Source organism: Fistularia commersonii, chromosome 14, assembly GCF_037954325.1.
Source record: "Fistularia commersonii isolate RoL2024-O1a breed Wild chromosome 14, RoL_Fcom_v1.0, whole genome shotgun sequence".
NCBI classification, from domain to species: Eukaryota; Metazoa; Chordata; class Actinopteri; order Syngnathiformes; family Fistulariidae; genus Fistularia; species Fistularia commersonii.
The window spans coordinates 8,106,002-8,126,586 of NC_141297.1; the positions used below are offsets into that span (position 1 = coordinate 8,106,002).

The 20,585-nt window shown below is 41.6% G+C and overlaps 3 protein-coding genes across 6 annotated transcripts; 1 reads left to right on the forward strand and 2 right to left on the reverse strand.

Moving 5' to 3' along the window:
• The first annotated feature begins 794 nt into the window (after positions 1-794).
• taf8 (TAF8 RNA polymerase II, TATA box binding protein (TBP)-associated factor) lies at positions 795-7,625 on the forward strand. Its single transcript, XM_086158924.1, has 8 exons — positions 795-961; positions 1,916-2,075; positions 3,110-3,208; positions 3,463-3,525; positions 3,603-3,727; positions 3,890-4,037; positions 5,177-5,319; positions 6,321-7,625. Exons 1-8 carry the CDS (start codon positions 914-916, stop codon positions 6,459-6,461), a joined length of 927 nt encoding a protein of 308 aa, XP_086015050.1. The 5' UTR covers positions 795-913; the 3' UTR covers positions 6,462-7,625.
• A 469-nt stretch (positions 7,626-8,094) lies between these two features.
• On the reverse strand, positions 8,095-12,690 carry LOC147227153 (ciliary microtubule-associated protein 3). Of its 2 annotated transcripts, XM_086158926.1 has the most exons (5): positions 12,417-12,690; positions 10,076-10,168; positions 9,188-9,321; positions 9,003-9,111; positions 8,095-8,232 (listed from the first exon to the last, which is right to left on the reverse strand). In XM_086158926.1, exons 1-5 carry the CDS (start codon positions 12,564-12,566, stop codon positions 8,167-8,169), a joined length of 552 nt encoding a protein of 183 aa, XP_086015052.1. In that variant the 5' UTR covers positions 12,567-12,690; the 3' UTR covers positions 8,095-8,166. The 2 variants fall into 2 exon arrangements, with proteins under 2 accessions (XP_086015052.1, XP_086015051.1); XM_086158925.1 differs by lacking the exon at positions 8,095-8,232 and having other exon boundaries at positions 8,704-9,111.
• Positions 12,691-12,944: 254 nt separating this feature from the next.
• atp6ap1b (ATPase H+ transporting accessory protein 1b) lies at positions 12,945-20,477 on the reverse strand. Of its 3 annotated transcripts, none has more exons than XM_086159282.1 (10): positions 20,317-20,477; positions 18,489-18,609; positions 17,766-17,840; positions 17,477-17,670; positions 17,025-17,062; positions 16,801-16,886; positions 16,437-16,681; positions 16,083-16,118; positions 15,505-15,742; positions 12,945-15,071 (listed from the first exon to the last, which is right to left on the reverse strand). In XM_086159282.1, exons 1-10 carry the CDS (start codon positions 20,436-20,438, stop codon positions 14,859-14,861), a joined length of 1,368 nt encoding a protein of 455 aa, XP_086015408.1. In that variant the 5' UTR covers positions 20,439-20,477; the 3' UTR covers positions 12,945-14,858. The 3 variants fall into 3 exon arrangements, with proteins under 3 accessions (XP_086015408.1, XP_086015409.1, XP_086015411.1); XM_086159283.1 differs by having other exon boundaries at positions 16,437-16,678; positions 20,317-20,476; XM_086159285.1 differs by lacking the exon at positions 16,437-16,681.
• Positions 20,478-20,585: the final 108 nt, after the last annotated feature.

Genomic DNA, 20,585 nt, shown 5'->3' on the forward strand with positions numbered 1-20,585 from the left:
GAGGTTCCGAGCTTCCCCGACTCCTTCGCTGGAGATCAAACACCTGAACGATGGCCTGAGGAGCCCGGATCATGGGCTTCACGCCTGCAGTGGAGAACCAGGAAACTGATGGCGAATTAAATCGTGTTGAATCAACCGATCACATTGTGTTGTTTTCTCTCTCGGTTAAAATGACGTCATCGTGGCGTGACCTCTGACCTCTATTTTCGGTGGTTGTCGATTTCCCACTGAAGATAACTGGTGTGGCAATGACCAGAACTCAGCTCGTATATTGATTTTTTTCTCTCCAGTCGATTATTAAAATAAAAATAAAAATTTCCGTTATTCTGCTGTAGTGTCTTAGAAGCACGCAGACCCGGTTCTGCTTATCATGTAAATGACGTGACGTAATGTCGTAAATATTTGTAGATAAGGTTTGGCTGGCGTCATACCGGATAGCAAAATGAATATTTTCTTTATTTCATTTTATTCTTTTGACTCAGGTCACATAATTATCAACACTTGCGAGTTTTTTTTGTGATTGTAAATCAAACAGAACTTGAGAGACAAGATTTATATTGAGCCCAAATGCATTTTCATTAACTAATAAATATGCTGGACATTAAGTCACTGTTGATAAAACTGTAACTAAATGAAGCGCGTTATTATTTAAAAACATGTATGGTTTTCAAATTCGGTATATCTCTATATAGGATATCTTACATCTTAAATATTAGCAGTTTATTTTCCTTAAAACCACTAAAATGCATCAATAGGTCCAGCCGTTCGTTTCAACTTCCGCCCGGTCACCGGAAGTTACGTCTCGCTCACTCTCCCCCATGTTTACTAACGGAGGCTAAACGATTGACAGCGGGAGAAAGTTGTCGCTGTTTGTTCCTCCAAACCAAACTGCCGGCCTCCGCGGGGAATCGCGATGGCGGATCCCGCAGTGGCATCGGGGGGTTCACTGAACGCCGGTGGGGTAAGAAAGGTTTTTACCCGCGGGACCGGAAATTAGCATTCATGCTCCGTAGCTAAATTAGCGCTAGCTGCTAGTCCGAGTGAGAAAACGCTTCTGAAATTCTTGTCAGTTTGAGGCACGTTACATGTGGCGTATTGTCTAGTTGAAAATAAAAATGCTCTTTTAAATTCCAAAGAATTTAATATTACGTGCTTAATATAAACACCACTGTTTACAACGGCGGCCAGGCTGAGGTCCTAACAGTATTCCATGTGCAGCTATCGTGGCAACTACGACGCTGAGGTGCATCTCAAAAACAGAATACAAACAAATTTTCCGGAGTTGTTTTTGCACTACAGAGAAATGTTCTTGAATTTTTGTACTTTTTGTCCCTAACGATTTTTGTTACTATGAAAACACCAGTTGAACTTAACGTTTCTCTTGTAATCTTGCAACAAGAGGCAGCATTTGAGAATGCAAGTTATTAAACTCCTGACTGTCAGTGTTGATAAACCCAAGTTTAACTTTGTCAGTATCCTGATTATATATGTTTATTACTAATACTGTTTATTGTATTTATGTTTAAAATCACATGTCCATGATTGATAATGAACAGGAAGTTCAAGGCCATTCCTCATTGTGAACTTGTATTTCTTATTTTGGTTACTTGATTCTGAAGTAGAGTTTGTTGTTCTTGTCTGGTAAAACAGATTCTCAGAGAAATTCTTATAAAATTTTCTGGTAAATGTATAAATTATATCTGTTCATTTAAAACAATTAATGAATTATTTAGGCATTCTTTTTTTTTTCTACCATCACTTCAGCCTCACAATATATGGTGTCCTATTTTTTACCCGTGTTCAAAACTAACTCTCCTGGGTTTTTTTTTTTTTTTTTTTACCTCCTTCCTCTCAAGAGGAGTCCCAGTTCTTCATTTTTATAAAACCAATAAATCCCGATCTCTTGTTTTCCCAGCGTGCAGGTGGAAACAAACCCACCTCCACCGCAATGGAGAACTACCACCTGGCCCGACGGCGCACGCTGCAGGTGGTGGTGAGCGCCCTACTGACAGAGTGCGGCTTCGACTGTGCAGAGAAGGCAGCGGTGGAAACTTTGACGGAGATGATGCAGAGTTGTACGTATTGATTGTTACCGAAAGTAACGGGGAGAAAGAAAGGGACTGAGAAAGAAACTTTGCCTGAATCACAGAGGTAGCAATTTTTAGGCCCGTCCCTCAAATGGGTGTTCTTTTCAAAATCTTAGAGAAATATGTCTTCATGCAGAAAAAGCCATGACAGATGTGGAGGTTTTTCAGTCAGGCTTCAAACCACCGCATAGCACAAAATTCTGCTCCACTGGGAGTCTTCAACAACACATCTTGGTATGTGATTGTTTACCTTTGTTATCCCACTGCTCCTTGACTTATCTGCAGCTCTTGGTACCATGGACCACCGCATTTTAATTTCCCCCCTGTTGCATCTTGTTGGCCCTTCTGGAGACTGGGTTAGTTTTCATCTGTCAGGAAGAAGGTTTTTGAGTAAGCCTCTCTGGGTTTCAATCCTCACTCGCCGGATTCCACAGGGGTCAATTTTTTGGCCCCTGATATTTTCATTATATTTTTTCCCTCTGGGGTCAATCTTTAGCAAGCGTGTATCTCCCTCCATTTTAAATAAGATAGTACTGGGGAAATTGGGGTGTCCCAGCAGCACAGGGCAGAGGAGAGGTAACAAAAGACATTAAACAACAGCAATCACAATAAATATAAAAAGGATAGAGATAACAACCGTAGTAGGATAAAAATAAACTGCTATGCAAGTGCAGGAGCAAATTGACGTGAGTGAAAAATTTTAACTGTCAGATATGTGTCTGATTAAAAAAGAAGGATGGATTTTAAGTAAACGCATTCTTGATGACACAAGAGAGCCAATAATTAAAGTCTGTGAAGAAACCTCTCAAAAATGATAGCAACTGCTCAAAAAATATGAGATTACATTGAAATATATAAGCAATAGACCAGAAAACCTTCAGCAGTGAGTTTGTTAATTATCCAAGGCATTCAGAAATCCAGATGCACAAGTGGACTTATAAGTTCCTCATTGCCTGGGAGACATGCCGCTCTTTGTTTTGTTTTGTTTTTTTTTACTTTTTTTTTTTACATCTGTTTTCCAGATATCACAGAAATCGGACGCTGCGCAAAAGCCTACTGTGAACACACAGCGCGGAGCGTGCCGACCCTTTCGGACACGGTGGTTACGCTCATTGAGATGGGTGAGTCCTGGAACATTGAATTGGACAGGTCGAGAGACGCACAATTGAAAGAATCTCAGAAAAAAAAAAAAAGACGAGCGAGAAATAACCTGAAAATGTGTAAAATCAGAAGGACATCAGATGAGAACACCTCATGTATTTCTCCTGAGTATTTGACACAGCAAATACTGCGAGCGCTCCGATACCATGTTAAAAGTGTTAAAATATCGCTATATTGAGATTCGACCTGGTGAAAGACGTTCGAACCCCTGCAGGTTTCAACGTGGACACGCTTCCTGTTTACGCCAAAAGGTCCCAGAGGATGGTCATCACGGCCCGTAAGTGCTGCCCACAACTGTAGTGATTTTAAAAATGAAGACCGCGCAGTGTTGAATCTGTATTTCCCGAATTTCAGCTCCGGTTACGAACCCACCCGTGACCCCCAAGGCCCTGTCTGCCGGACAGAAACGTTCCCACCCGTCTTACATCCCGAGCCACTTCCCTGAATTCCCCGACCCCCACACCTACATCAAAACCCCAGTGAGTCACGGGCCGCCGGATCCACGCCATTGTGCCAACTGTGCTAAGAGGGCTTTTACATTAATGCTTGACTAACTAACTTGAAAAAAGGCTTGTGGTGCATTCACGATGACGTAGACGAAGCAAAGTGTGTGTTAACGGTTACGGTGTGTGTCCCCGCAGACGTTCAGGGAGCCCGTCTCCGACTACCAGGTGGTTCGGGAGAAAGCGGCCACTCAGAGGCGAGACGTGGAGCGAGCGCTGACCCGCTTCATGGCCAAGACCGGGGAAACCCAGACGCTCTTCAAGGACGACATTGCGACATTCCCCTGTGAGTCCGCCACACTTGGATACTGGATCGGCCCAGAGGAACAGATCAAATTTGAAGATGTTTTTTCACAATTTCTATTGTATTTTGTCACTCATGTTTTAGAATTGACAGGGTGCCGAGACATCCTGCAAAAAAAAAAACAAAAAAAAAAACATGTTTGACTGCTGTCCAGCGTGAGGCTGTCAAGGGCAAGTCTTTCATGCAGGTTTTAGGTTTGCCCTAAAACCGTTTTAGACTCAAATTACATTTCTTTTTTAAAATTTGAATTGAAAAAAAAAGGGTTTTGATGAAGTTATTTTTGAAAGCACAGCGGAACCTTGGCATATGAGTGTATTTTCTGAGATACGAGCCGTCGCTCTGTCAGTGTTTTTTTTTTTTTACCTTTGCCGCCGCTGTCTGTGAAGTGGCATTTAAAAACAGTCGGATGTTCCCGCCCTTCTCTAGGTAACCCAGCAAAAAAATCTGGGATTTGGTGGAGCGGACATCAGGAATGTCAATGGACGAGTCATTCAAAAAAAAAAAAAGGAACCGGCTTTCACTGTGTCGCAAAATTCAGTTTAGCAATAAAGTGTAGCATAGTGTGCAGCAAGCAACTACCCCAATTTCTTCTACCGATCTGTGTCCGATCTTCAAGATAAATACACTTCATACATCCAATTTTTTATCTTTACGTACACTTTTTTCTGATACATTATTGATACATTATTTTTTACATTTATAAAGTACATTTTTCTTATTTAAAAACGTATTACAAAACCAGGGGACTGGAATGTATTGATAGCATCTCATTTCATTTTATTGGGTAAATTAAATTTTATATACCGGAAAATTGAGCTATGAGATCTGTCATTGAACGAATTAAACTGTACCTTTTCCAACAATGTTAGCTGTGCAGCGCAGGGCTAGAAGATCTTACGCTTCTGTCCCAGCAGAAAAAGCTAACAGCGCTATGACTGCGCCGCCGCTGTGAAGGCTAGCAGTCCGGAAAACTCCCATTCATACCTGGATATATTTATTCTGCTCCGAACGCCGTGAAATGTTCAGGCTGTTCTAAAGCGCTTGGCCTGGACGCCATGTCAACACTCAAGTTCGCAACATTTACGACACGATGCTCTAATCCTCGCCTCTCGTGCCACCAGTGATCGCGGCGCAGCCCAGCACCATCCCGTACCTCAGCGCTCTCCTGCCTTCAGAGCTGGAACTGCAGACGCTGGAGGAAACCGACTCGTCAGAGCAGGACGACCAGACGGACGGCGAGAACGTTTCGGGAAACATCATCACCGTGAGTCCCGCGCCCCGCCGAGTCAACCGCAGGCGCTCGGAAACCTCATTTTCCACCTCATTTACGATTTTCATCCACTATTTCGCGGCAGTTGTGAGCTTGACTTTCTCAGCAATGACCCCTGAGAATGAGATGTTGGCTGATTTGCTCCCGACATTTCAAGGTCAGATTGCAGTTTATAGCTGCGGCTCTTTGAGGCTCGAGATTTGGGGAGGTTTGTGTCGGTTACGCTCCTAGTTTGCAGCTCACGTTTCGCTTAACCGCCGTGCACGAGCCATTTAACGGTAGCTGATGGCTGAGTCTCACCCCATCTCTTCCCATCCAGTCCCGGAGGGTTTCATTTTTCCAATTTTGAGTTCTGTTTCAAGAATCCTCTCTCTGGGAGTATTTTTGAACTTTCCCACAACTATTATTGCCATTTCTTTGATTGGATGGTGCACTTTTGAGAGCGATGTAATTGTTGATCATTCCTTGACTAGTCAGTTTATATTACATTACATTACATTTGGCAGACGCTTTTATCCAAAGCGACTTACAATAGAGGACATAAGGACTGCAAATAACACTTGCAAATACAAGATGCACAGGAAATATACAGAACAGTAAGCTTGGGTGTGTTTTTTTTTTTTTTTTTGACAAAGACGTACACAAACATACACACACACACACACACACTGCATAGCCTAACTTGGTGCCTAACCTGATCTGGGGCAGCTCAAGCATCAGCGCAGTAAAAAGTCCTGAAGGAGAAAAGTTTTTACCTGTTTCTTGAAGGTTGAGAGAGATGATGCTAGTCTTGTTGCTTCCGGAAGTTTGTTCCACCACTGAGGTAGTAGAACTGAGAACAGTTTAATCACAGGAAGGTGTTTTGGGTCTGGAAAGTTCAGCCAAACTCTGGAACGACCCGTAGAGGTTACCCAGCGATCTGTCCAGTCATCCGTCGGCCGATTTCGGTCCAAAAACACAGGATCTGATTTCCGTTCTTCTCTCTCCGGCGTCAGGACGACCCCGGAACCGATAAAGAAAATGCCATGCTTCCCCCAAGCGGCGTGGTTCCTTCCGCCAAGGCCAACGAGGACAATATGATCGACAACCCGTATCTGCGGCCAGTCAAGAAACCCAAAGTGAGGAGGAAGAAATAAGCCGGACTGAGCTGACAGACTGATATCCCCCCCCCCCCCCACACCACCAGTTGGGGAGGGGCGGTGGGTCTCCAGGACCAGGGACCGGCTTGGCTCCCCCGGCGGTGCAAGCCCGGGACCAGAACCGCTGCCGAGGGAGACCGGCTTTGCGTGGAAGATCAGTATTTTCGAAGCACACACACCTGTTGAAAAATGTGCTGGTTTTGTATCCGTGTAATTTATAAAACTCACAGGATCCAGACTTTTTTGGAATAAAGAAAATTCTGTTTCTTTTTTTTTTTTTTTAAACCGAATATCAAGTTTCTTCTTCAAGGTGGCTGCAACTAGGAAACGTCACGTGTGATAACACAACAGTTGACAAACAACAGTCACAACACAGTCAACTTTCAATCGGATAAAGTCAACTGACTAGGATAGGTGACTGTACTTACCTGATACAGTTGACTGATATCGCGATACAGTTGCCGAAGGACACGATACAGTCAACTTTCACTGGGATAAGGCCCACGGAGGAATCAATAAGGTCTCAATAATGAATCAATACAGTCGACTAAGGACACCATACAGTCCACTTTCCATCTGATGCCGTTGACTGATGACTCAATGCAGTTTGACTGAAAGCACGATACAGGCAACTTTCATCAGGATACAATTAACTAATGACTGAGTGCATTTAGTTGACGACTTAGCGCAGTCAACACAATACAGTTGCCTTTCAATAGGATGTAGTTGACCAGTGACAGTCCGCTGACGACTCGTACAGGCAACTCGGGACATGATACACGACTTTCGATAAGAGTTGACCGGCCCCTCGATCTAGTGGAATTTCAACAGGATAGTGGAGCTTGGACAACTTACTGTTGCCTTTCAATAGAAGGCAGTCGACAGAGGACACATTACATTACATTACATTACATTGCATTTGGCAGAAGCTTTTATCCAAAGCGACTTACAATAGAGGACATAAGTTACTGTCAACGTTTTATAGGATGCATTGACTAATGACTCAATACAGATGACTGACAACTCAATACAGTCTAATGAGGATGTGATACAGGTGAATTTCAGTGGGATACTGTCCATTGATGACTTGATACAGCCAAATGACCCTGTATTGGACAACGGATTTCATGTTCAGTTTGATGGATAAAAAAAAACCCCAAATCCTCCGATTTTGTATTTATTTCTCCCATCATTCAAACAGTTTGACAGTTTTTTCTCATCCTTTTTTGAAAGCGATCTTCTTTTGACGAAAACAATCATTCGAAAAGGGATTTCAGTAGAAAAGTTTTTAAACCCCGGACTTAACCATTTCTAAAGCTCCACTGTGTTATCTGTCTTAATTTTCATACCGGTGCAATAATAACAAAAGATATTCTTCTGCTGCTTCATCCTTTTAAAAATATTCTAAGTGCTTTTTTTTGTCAGTTTTATATGAAAACCTTCACATCCAAATCGCTATTCGTCAAACTCGGGCCAGTTTGGGCTTTATTACAATGAGTGACTCAAACCCGACACAGTGACACTCACTGGACGGGACGGGATGCAGCGTCACGTTGTGTCCCGGAGCCCCCGGCTGATTCTCAACGTCGCGAGAGATTTTTTTTATCTTTCATGATGCAGGTCTTGATTCCTCTTAATGGCCTCGGCAACTCAAACATACAAATACACAACCCCCCTGCCTGCGCTTATTGTGTAGGCTGGATTAAAAGTATAACCTCAGGTAGGCCTCCCTTCTCCTCTGCTTCACCAGCTTGTCCTCATCTTCCAGCTGAGGGGGAAAAACACAAAACCGTGACTTTAAATTTTCAAACCAATGGCCAAAACAATAAATCACGTTGAAAACACTTTGAAAAGCCTTGGATTTATTAGCTGAGATATTTTCAATTTTCTGAAATCTTTTTCCTTCACTTTTGAACAATGAGGTTTCAGTTTTTGAAGCCGATGGCCGGAATCCAGAGGGTTATGCAGACCGCCTTCCAGGATGTCCGCTTGAAAACCACAGACTTTCTTTCCTGGAATATAATACTGTTCTACAGGACTGTCTCAGAAAATTAGAATATTATGATAAAGTTCTTTATCTTCTGTAATGCAATTAAAAAAACAAAAATGCCATACATTCTGGATTCATTTCAAATCAACTGAAATATTGCAAGCCTTTTATTATTTTAATATTGCTGATTATGGCTTACATCTTAAGAAAACTCAGAAATCCTATCTCGAAATATTAGAATATCATGAACAAGTGATTTTTGTTTTTTTTTAATTGCATTACAAAAGATAAAGAACTGTATCACAATATTCAAATTTTCTGAGACAGTCCTGTATTTAATGACGTCCAACCCTATAAATTCCCTCTCATTTACATCTAAACGGAGATTATTTTCCAAAGGTGCCGCAGACGAGCATCCTTGAAAACACTTGATCAATTACCCGGGCCTGGAAAATGCGAGGAAAAATGTGAAATTCTGTTCCAAATCTCAGGTTGAAGCTGGAACCCTCATTAATGGCAACATGTGTTGCGTTGCCATGGCGACCCACCTTCACCCTGTGGCTCTTGTAGTCCAGCTTGGACCAGTCCGGCCTGCCGAAGCACATGGGCCAGTTCACCTTCCTGTTAGTCTGAATGTCGTGATGGTACATTCCGGGTCTGAGACACAAAACACACATCTTGTAGAGAGCTTGGCTCGTGTGTGTGCGGATGTGGGTGTGTGTGTCTCCATCACCCTGGGCTTTCCTGGACCCTACCCCTGCTCCTGAAGCGGGGGGTGTTGGAGTTGAAGGGGGCCTTGGCAGCAGGAGGTAGAGTAGAGCGGCTATGGTCCAGCTGGTACTGCTGGGGTGAAGGTGTTACCATCTCCTGGGGGACGGAGAACCGTTGAAGGACTGTTAGAAGTTGTGTTCCACCCCTTTACAGCTGCTGTCGCAGTTATAAATTATGATTTTTTTTTTATACATAAATATGTGCTGAAAATATTTTTCACCAAGTTTTAATCCAAATAATAGAAAAATTAAAAATATGTATATATGTATGTATACATATATATGTATATATATATATACACATATACATACATATATGTATATGTATATGTATATACATATACATACATACAGAAAAATTAAAAATATGTATATATGTATATATATATACATACAGAAAAATTAAAAATATATGTATGTATATATATATACATACAGAAAAATTAAAAATATATGTATGTATATATGTATACATATACATACATATACATACATATTTTTAATTTTTTATTATTTTGATTAAAACTTGGTAAAAAATATTTTCAGCACATATATATGTATAAAAAAAAAATTATAACTGCGACAGCAGCTATAAAGGGGTGTATAAAGGGGTATATATATATGTTCATATATATATATATATATATGAGATTTTTAAATTTATTTTTAAAATTTTATGATTCCTTTTCATGTTTTCAGAATTTCAGGGGATTTTTGTGAGCTTATTTTACGTCTCTTTTTGTTAATTGTCTGACAATTTTGTTTGTTTTTTTCTCGATGGATGGTTTTAACGCTGCACATATAATCATTTTTGAGGATTATTTTTATCTTATTCTTCCTGTTATGGTCACCTTGTTGGCAGGCAGGAAACGTGGCCCCGTCCGTGCACAGTAGCCCCTCTTGCTCCATGGCGTTGTCTGCAGACTGTGAAATATGGTTCCAAACTGTGAAGTAACAAAGCAGGTTCTGTGCTTTTAAACGTCAAATCTCAAAACAGACTGTAAGTGAGAAATAACTCATTAATACATGAATAATTAATCAATAATCCAGGAGTCAAATTAGGCATTGTTTTCAGTTTAAACAAATATGCTGAAAGATCATCCAGAAATCATGACAATTATTAAAAAAATAACTTTGATCTGCCATTTTTTTTTAATTAAATATCAGGCATTTTTTTTGTGTATGTTTTAGCAGTTTATTTAATTTACTTTTTTCTTGCTTATATTTCCAATCCATTTTCTGTTTATTTGAAGTTATTTATCTCTCAAAGATTTTTTTCAATGTTCCATCCTATTTTCAGTCAGGTCGATTTTGATTAATACTTTTACTGAATGTAATTTTCACCACATTTTTTTCAAAACAATTAATAGTAAGCTTTTAAAATTATCAATATTTCACCAACTCTGTATGAAGTTATTTTTAGCTTTTTGGCAAAATTATTGGCAATATTTCCTTGCTTCCTATTTTTCATTGGTTTGAAGAGATTTTTCTTTTTGGTTTACATTTCTTGTTGACTTTTCTTTCATGCATTTCTGATGAATTTTCAGAGTACATGTTTAGGTAATTTATTCAATTAAAGGCTGGTTATTTTTTGCTGGTTTTCAAATATTTCTTAGTCATTTTTGTGGATTCTTTTTGCTTGTCTGGGTAATTTGATTCTAATACTCAGGTTATTAGTATCACATACTATAATATGTTGTAAATGTACTGATGTCTCTCGATGAATCCCTTCTCTTGTTTTTGGATTCAAAAGAAAACTTTCATCCTTATTTTTCAGCTATTTTCTAGTGATATCACGTCAATTTTGTTTTAACTATTTTTTTTTTTTTTTCTTTTTACAAAATTCGTTTTTTTTCTTTTTTGAATAACTTTCAATGTTTTTTTCTCTACTGTTTCCACATTATCTCATTAAGGGTTTTATTTGTTTCATCTTCATTCCATTTTCATTGTTAGCTATTTATTTGGGAAATCTTTGGGTTATTTTTTGTAAATTTTGTTAAAGATCAAAGATTTTAACACTTTTTTCCTTTTTTAAATTCCCTGGTCATTTAATTTTCCAATTTCGCTTCATTTAACACCAAAAATTTCAAGAAGAATTTTTCGAAAATTGTTTGTAATTCCTGCAAATGATTAATTGATATGATGATTTTTTTTCTTTAAGTTGCAACATGATCGGCAGGTCAGATTTCTCAATTATTTTATCATAGCCATTTCCTTTTTTTTTTTTTTTTTTCAATTGTTGATGATTTACAGCAACTTTGTTGTTAATTATTAGAGCATTTCCTATAATGTTTTTTTTTTCAAAATATCTTAATTTCTTGCAATCTTGTTCAGCTACATTTTATTATTTTCCAACATTGAAAAATATTTTCTTTCAAACTTTTTGATAATTTCTTCCTGGTTGGCAGCTATTTTTATACAAACTTGAATTGTAGTACATTGCAAATTGTTGGACTATTTCTGTTAAGTTTAAAAAAATAAAATAAAATAAAAATAAAACCTCCTGACTTTAGAATTTGAACAATTCTTTTTCTTATTTCTTAATACATTTATTGTAGTAATTGCTTCCTAATTTGTCAGCAGTTCCTGCTGTTGTCAGTCACAGATTCACGTGACATTTTATCTCTGTTTCATTGTTCTTGTTGTTGATGTTGTGTAATTTCTTGCCTGTTTATGATATTTGAAAAGTTGAATGGGGAAATATTTTGCTATATACATTTCATACACATAATTTTTAAACTTGCTTGATCATTTCTTGCAAAACTGTCAGCAGTTGTTTGGCCGGTACAATTGGATTCTTTTTTTATTTAATTTCCTATCGTAATTTCTTTGACATCTGATGATTTCTCTGAATTTTGTTTGTAAATTTAACTTTTCAGAAATCAATTTTGGATAAACTAGTAAAGTCTAACTTTCTAAAAAAATAAACTCTTACTTGCTTTTCCGTTTGTTCATTTTATTGCTAAGCTGTAAGTTGTATGTATTTTTATTTGTTAGGTTTTACTTTTTTTTATTTTCAAGCGATATCTTTGCATATGTCTTGCAGCAAGATTATATGTATTAGTAAAGATATGTGTGTTTATTCCTTCTGTTAAAAATAAAAATATCGGGTTATTCTGGATACTTTCTTTCCAACACATAAGAACCATGAAAACTCTCGAGCCTTGTGCTGACGTCATACCGGGCACCGACCTGGTGGTTGTTATAGCAACCGGGCCCGATGTGCGGCGCCAACTGCCGCTGCATCCGGTTCCCCAGGCGGTCCGGGGCGAAGTGGAGCGGGAAGAGCTTCCTCTCCTGGCCGCTGCCGAACGCCACCCTCGGCAGCGGAGGCGGCGCCATTTCCGGGGAGCGCGAAAGGCTCGGTAGAGACCGGCGGCCGGTACCGAGCGAGGTCTGCGGCTAGTCGGCGGGGCGTCACCCTGTTTACAGACGCGGTGACCCTGGCAACCGCTCGTTGGTTGCATTTCCGCGTTCGGTGGCGGAAGTGACGTCTACTAACACGGAAGTACGTCATTCGTAAAATTCGATCTATTTATTTGAAAACAGGATTTTATTTTTATTTTTTTTTGTAATGTTGTTAATATCTTAGTATTTCGATAAATATAAAGCGGATACTCTAGTTACTGACTATTGGTTCCCCACACATTTGGGAGAAAACTGGGATAGCAGACAGGGTTCTGGGCCTGGACAAACACTATCCACACCTTCAGGCGTCAATTCTTTAAAAACCTCTTTATTAGAAATCAAACATTGTGTTAATTTCACACCCATTATTTATTCGAAGCAGAAAACGAAGAAAAAAAAGAGGCACTTCTGTGTTCCTTCACCTGAAACCAGCAGACGGAGGGAGACTGCAGGGTTTCAACGACTCAATAAGTTACTGCGGCCAGATTTAAGAACTGGACCTGGAAGAAGTAAAGAAGGAGGAGGACATCTATTGTTTCTTTACAAAGTTCTTCAAAGAAATGAGAAGACTGTTAATGACAGGAGGTCTGACGAGACAGCAGGAAAGATTTCATTTCCAGGAAAATGTGAAGATTCTAGTATACAACTTTTTTTCTATTAAATCCAATTGTTCTCTTTTTAATAAAAGAAATGTGAGTCCTTTTCGTGGAACCTTCAATCTAAATCCAGTGTAAAATACATTTTTTCAGTCTTCATGATCTCCATTTATTAGTTTAAATTAAAGATTAACTTTAATTTAACTTGTGATATCTTGTTAATTTGCAAAAATTGGGAATAAAATTGATTTTCTCGTCAGGGAAGTTAGTTTTGTTGACTTCTGGTTGTTTTCCCCCCCAAAAATGAAAAAATGAATTTTTGGAAATTTGAAGGGGTTCTGGAGTTTTTTGTGAACTTATGTTGAAAGTTTGTTAAATCAATTATTTTTTACAACTTTTTCACATCCTTTCTGTTAAGAATTTTACTATGTCTCATTTTCAAATAATTTTGTTACTAAACTCATTTCTCAATTTTGTTTCCGGCCAAAGTTTAAAATTTGAAGAGCAATATGGTCATTTTTATAAATGTTTAACCTTTTTGATTATTTTACTAATAGATTTATATTCCATTTACAGGCTTTCCTTTTTGGCACTTCTCAGCCCATAACATTCTTTGTAACAAGTTTTTTGTCTTTTGAATTATTCACCCTTTCATCCCTGGGTCAATATTTACTCAAAATGTCACCTAATTTCCCACAAATTTATTTTTTGAGGGGTTATTTTAAATAATTACCCACAAATTTAAAGTCTCACTTTGTTTTTTTTTCTAAAATCCTTCAAAATCACAGCAGATCTCTTCCAACTCTGACCGTTAAGTTTTTCCTGATTATCTTAATTATTAGTGTAAAACAATTGTGTATTTATAAGACACTGAATTAATTGTATGGCACATTTAAGACGTTTCCAACGACCTTGTTTCCAACGACAGCCTTTCTGAATGAGGACTTTTCAGGTTTTCCAGGACACCTGGAAACCCTAGCTGAGGCACTGGGGGAAACAACTTTCCACAAAAAACACACAGTATCACACACACACACACGATTGGTAAGTAGAACCCAAACAAACAACAAAAGAATAAGTGCGGATTCTGGAAGAGCTGAGGATTCTGGGAAGCCCTGAGGCAGAAGCTGTTGTTTGAAGGCACAGAACTTTGGCTGTTAGAAAATGCTATCAGGGAAGACGTATGTCCAGCAGGGGGCGCTCTGCCGTTGGCACTCCAACAATTGTGACGGCATCAGCCTGATTGCGGATGGAGTACTCGTATTTTAAAAATGGTGGCGTCTCCATGGCAACAAAAGCCTGGCAGGTAATTACATTAGCATATTTTGCTAATGACAAGGTGACAATGCGCCCTGGGAGGCTAATGTTCGGGACATGTTGATCGGGTGCCATCAGATATCAGGCAGACCGATTCCGTTGATCAATCCCATCACATGGCGACGGTTTTGTTAATCACAGACCCCGGGTCAGCCGGGGTCGGCTCAGTGCGTCTCTCGCTAATGCTTTGGCGACGTCCGGAAGAACGTTTCACCTTTCAACCTCACAAATCAGCTGCGGTCTCAGAAAGCAGGCAAAAGAGAACGACCCCGTCGGGCAGAGGACCGCAGACCCGGGAGATGCCTGGGGGAAGTTACTCCGTCTGAGGTACCGAGATGGTCGGGCCCTTGGGATCGTCGAAGCGGTCCATGGTGTTGAGCTGCAAGATCATGTGCAGGCCATAGACGAAGATGAGCAGCATCAGCAGCGACGTCAGCAGCCCCATCCAGATCCCTGGCGTGAAGAAGCTGGCGCAGTCGCTGGCGTACGAGAAGTTGGTGCTGTTCCCAAGACCGAAGCCCTGGATCTGCGCGCAAACACACACACACACACGCATGCACACACACAGTGTTGTTATTATTATTAGCTGTTGAAGCCCTAATGTTTTGCTTGACATATTAATAAAGAAAAACGGTTATTCTTCTTGTTTGAGGGAATGTTTTGGCTTGGTGACACCGGTAAAAATTCACAACACATTTGGTCTCCTTCAAGGAGATCAATCGACCAGAATATTGATTTCCAGTCATGATCAGTGATCAGACTGCACTCATTTGCTTTAGATTGATTCTTAAAAAATTAAACTGTTCTTGTTTTCATTCTGTGACTCCAGTTGTTTCCTGCAATGCCAGATCATGGGAGGAGGGTGCGTAAACAATGTTAGTCCTGAATTTTTGACGTCTTACAACAGCAGACTCAAATTTTCTAGGTCAAAATAAATAAATGAAAAACAAATAAAAGACCTGGAAGTCGACAAAGTTGAGCCTCCAGTTGGACAGGTTCTGGGCGCTGCTTGCTGGGATGAGCAGCGGGTTCACGACGCTGCTGACCAACTGGCAGTGGAAGGAGTACTCTGCTGGGGCGTAGACGCCCCGGCTGCCGTTGAAAGTCATGGTCTCGCCGTTGGACTGGAGCCGCACTGTGTCCAGGGTGAACCAGTTCCTGGCCGACACCGGGTACCTCCTCTGGCTCATGGCGAAGCTGGAGGCCGAGACAAGGGTCACTGATGCAGAGCAGGGAAACGCGACTGGACTCCCGGTGAAATATTGTTTTTCTATATATCTACAAACCCCTGAGGAAATGCAGGATTGAAAACCACGAACCCCACTTAAAACCAGAAAAACCGGATCATAATAAACTGTCTTTAAATAACTAAAAAATAAAACCAGTACAATTTGGTAAAGTGGTTTGCACATAAGGGCAATGAAAGTTAGAGCCTAAGACTGGAAACATCAGCTAGCTTTTCTACATCCTTGTCTCAAGGGTCGTGGTCACAATGACGCTCCTAATCTCCTTAGCCGACGGGTCTAATCCTCCTCACCTGAGTGTGATGCCTGAGGAGTAGCTGAGGACGAGCCTGAGGGAGAGGAGGGCAGCGTGTCAGCGCAAACTTGACAAACCCAACGAACAAACATTTCTTAGACATCCAAATACGACGTGACGAACGCTTCTGAACCATATTTAAAGTGACTCGGGGCTAGCAGTTGAAATTGTGCTCATCTGGTCTAACCTTTTTCCAATAACGAGAGAAAATAGAAACAAATTGGCAATAAATTGCATTAAATGACTGCAAGTGTAAGAAATTACATTAAATAAATAATAATCACATGAAAAAAAAATGAGCCAGGCCTCTGCGTGTGTGTGTGTGTGTGTTTGTGCGCCGCGGCTTCCTCACAGCGAGCTGTTGCTGCTGCACTGTGACCCCCTCAAGGTCGGCGTCTGCGTGGCCAGGTCCACCCACGGCCCCGTCCTGGAGAAGCTGACGTTTAGGTTGCGGGCCCACAGCATGATGCAGGGGCTGCCCGATGAGTTGTACGTGATTGGAGGGTGTACAGGGGGGGTGGGTGCCGGCGCCGGCGCCTGGAGCAGAGACCGCCCTGCAGGATGCTGCTGTGAAACCGCTGGGTCAGAAATCACCTGCTGACACATGGGGGAGGAAAGTCAGCATTCCTGCTTGATGTTGTTGGATTTGGCAGTGAGCTGAGGCGGCACGCTCGCGTATACGTGTGTGTGTGTGTGCGTGTCGTAGAGCGTCTCACTCGTGATGGCTGCAGCCCAGTGTACATGGCCGTGTACGGCACGTCTTTGTCCTTCATCGCGCCCAGAACCTTCCCGATGATCTCATCTGTTCAGAGACATCCACACCTAATATCACATCCTGCGTCCTCAGCTATCATTTGGACGATTACCACGACTCATTTGTAAACAGGCTGACATTTTCAACTCAAAAGGTTTTGGAGGAGGGGGGGCACGACAAACCTACCATTGTGTTGGAACACTTCCCTGCAGGATTTCTTCAGGCTGCAGATGAAAAGAGACAAAATTGTTTTAATCAGACCGAAAACCTGAAGGTGCTTCCACTAGACACGACGGCGTTTGTAATGCAGAAATATATTGTGGAGTCGAGAGTCAAGGGGGGAAACTAGTCTTAAAGGGAAAAAAGTTGGCAGAGAAAAGAAATCAACTGAATGTATCAGCTCGGTGAGGCCAATTTACAAAAGCGCTTTTGAAATTCTTGCAAAAACAGGATTTTTCTTCAGCTTGTGCTCTTCTAGAAGATCTGATATTTTAACTCCTCGGAGGTTCTGAATCTCTGAGAAAACCAAATATCATTTTATTCAGTTTTTTTTCTCCCCGCATAATACTCAAACACCTGTCATGTGTGTTGTGTTGTGATCTGTGTTGTGTATGTGGTGACGTGGCGCGGGTTCTGACCCGGTGCAGTCGGGCAGGTTGACGACCAGCAGGTTGCTCGACGATGGTTCCACGCTGATCTGGCCAAGAGTGTCAGCATCCACCAGCAGGGGGGAGACGCCGAGCGTCTCCTGCAGAAGGGCCAGGACGGACGGGGAGCCCGTGCACTCCAGCGCCGGCAGGGTCACCGACACAGGAGACGCTTGTAAGGCAGCCTGGAGGGGGAAGCAAGCCGACTGTGTTTACTATCCCGACTGGACGGGTGGAACCGGGACAATTAAAGGGGGATCGTACGGGGTAGAAAACCGACCTCCAGGTTCCGGAAGGAGCTTTCCTCCTTGTTGCCATAAACGCCGCCGTATGCGGTGAAGTCGTCTTTGCTCAGCTGAGAGAGACAACGGGAACATTGAAAACCGTCATGAGACCAGTGGAAACATTCAAACGCAAATTTGATGGGAGGAAACACGGAAAAAGGGCCGTGCTGATAAAGAGCTTTTATATTCCGCTGACATCCCAGAGCGCTTTCACAATTTTCATCTGAACACCGCACACATAAACAGTTATACAAGCTGTCAACATGGAACAAAATAAATATTACGATACTCAGAGGCCATTTCCTGACGGTGCATTGATCGCCGCTTTACCAGGAGCATAAATAAATAGGTCGGAACGATTGGAAGACGAAATAAATGACGGAAACTGTTTCACAGATTAATAATGACAAACAAGTCTTGAACATCACGGACGCACGATTCGTCTCAGGATTGGTTCGTAACCATACCAATCGGCGCGTACCTAATAAACTGACTGATGCGCGGCGAGGCGAGCTATAAATACATCCTGACCGCGCGGCGCGCAAAGGAACTGTGAATGGGGAAGCAGCTGGAGTTCCACTGTCACGCCATAATGAGGACGGCGAAGCGTGGAGTCACGTGGTCACGCTGTGCATCCTCACATGATTCCCCATGTTCCACTGTGGAAAGTCAAACGCCTTCTCATCTCAACCCCCCTACCCCTTAGATGTGATACTGACCTTGTCCTGCAGGAACAGCAGCACAGTGTGGGAGCCAGAGCCCAGGGCCGAGGACAGGTAGGCAGCCAGCTGGTTGATGGCGGTGATGTGACCGGCGGCAGGAGCAGCCAACTGAGGCAACCTTGGGAGAAGAGGACAAAGAAAGGGTGCGATGGTTAATAATCGAAGTGGGGTGTTGGTGGTTGGGCGGGGACACAGTTGATTCGTAGACTCTTCATTAAAACTCGTGATGAGATTAAGGAAGAAAGAATGAAAACAAATGGAGGTCTGAGAGTTTACAATTCAACTTGTAACAGATGGGAAACCATTTATTTGACTAAATAATTCCCACCGTAAATGGAAAGAAAAATAAATCTTAGGGCTACTTAAAGCTCAAACTTGTTTTTTTTTTTTTTTTTTTTGCTTTGTGGTGTTTTGACAAAGTGACAGAAACCTGGTTAATGAGCAAAGTCAATGTGATATTCAGAAAGTCCTTCTATATCAAAAAAAAGCATAAAGTTCAAACATCCACATTCGGGAGCCACGCACATAGTTCACCCTCATACAAAAGGCATTTTAATTTCTCTGGTCATAATGTTTTAATTAAAATGTAAAAATTAAGACATTTAGTTATAGTCTTTTTGGAGTCTATTTGTTGTCAAGTTGCACAAAATCTGAAACCAGTGGTCAATATATGCAGGATAAAGGGACGGGATCGTAGGTGTTGCTGTTGTGCATCCTGGTGGTTTTTCGACAGCTCAGTTTGGTTTAACGGAGGATGAGCGAGAAGCTTAGATTACGCGGCTGACGAGCCACCGTTTCCATACCATAGTTGCATTTCTGGCCCCTTCCTCCGTTGCGGACACATGTGAAACGTTATCGCGGTGCAACCTCCCCCTGTCTCAGCTTAAATAGTCCTCGCAGACACGTCGACACAAAACACATTAATGTAGAGTTTGCAAGTGATGTTTGAATGGAGAGAGACAGTATCTCTGCATTTTTGGAATTCATGGGGAGGTGGTAGAAATCTTTTGAATGGATATGGGGAAACAACCAGTATTAGATGGTAATTTTAAAAGTATTGTAGCATGTGGTGGGGAGACTGGCGGTCAAAGCCCCAGAATCCTTGGCGAGTGATGATGACTGTTGGGAGCTTCTTCTAGTTCTGTGTTAGAGAAATCCATTGTTTAATAGCTGTACAATATTGTTTGATGTGTGACACTGACCTGCACTGTTTGTTGTCATAACAGGATTAAAACCATCTAAAAAGCACAACCCGCGACAGTATTTTGTTCATATAGAGTTGATTCTAAGAAAAAATCACCCCTGGCTTTTCTAGACGGATTTAAAAAACTGTCAACTGCAGGGATGTGAAATTTGTGAGCATCGCCAGCTGACAAGCGGTGCAACTTCTTAACTTTCCGATACCTCTACTGTGAAATTCGCAAACGTTGGAGAGGTCGAACTTAACCTTTCCTTTTCTCGAAGAAAACTTAGAAACTGTAACATTTGGGCCAAAAATCGACACGTTCCCTTCATCGGAAGCTGGTATAATCAACTTATGCCACAACTTTCAGACTTTGAGCCAGCGTTTTAAAATCGTGCGCTTCATTCGACGACGGTACCCAAACTATCACATTTATGAAATACTATTCAAAACCCGTGTAAAAGAGAAAGAAGCTATCGGGTTTCGGGCTGAGAATTTTGGCTCATTTTAACAGCTCGCAACATCTTAAACAGAAAAGGGAACTGCACTGCCTGCTAGTGTTAGCATGACCATGTTAGCTTCCAGACGATCGTTAAAGCGGCTTTTATTACAGCGTAAAAAAACAACAATACGACACATTACCCTTCGTTGGACCATAGCAGAAGTGGCACTTGTGAAGTGGCGGTCCCCGTTCCGAAAAAGGCGTATAAAATGCCGATAGAGGCGATTAGCCACAGTCTGCTCCGGTACCCCGGCGCTGCCATTTTCGTGTCTTTCCGCAAAGCCCTGATCACGTGACGCGGATCAGCTGACAGTCATGTGCGGCCGCCCCGAGACGAGACTTCCTGCTTATTCCATTCAGCCCCGTCCAGCCCCGGCCAGCCTGCCGTCCAAGAGCCAAACCCTAAGCT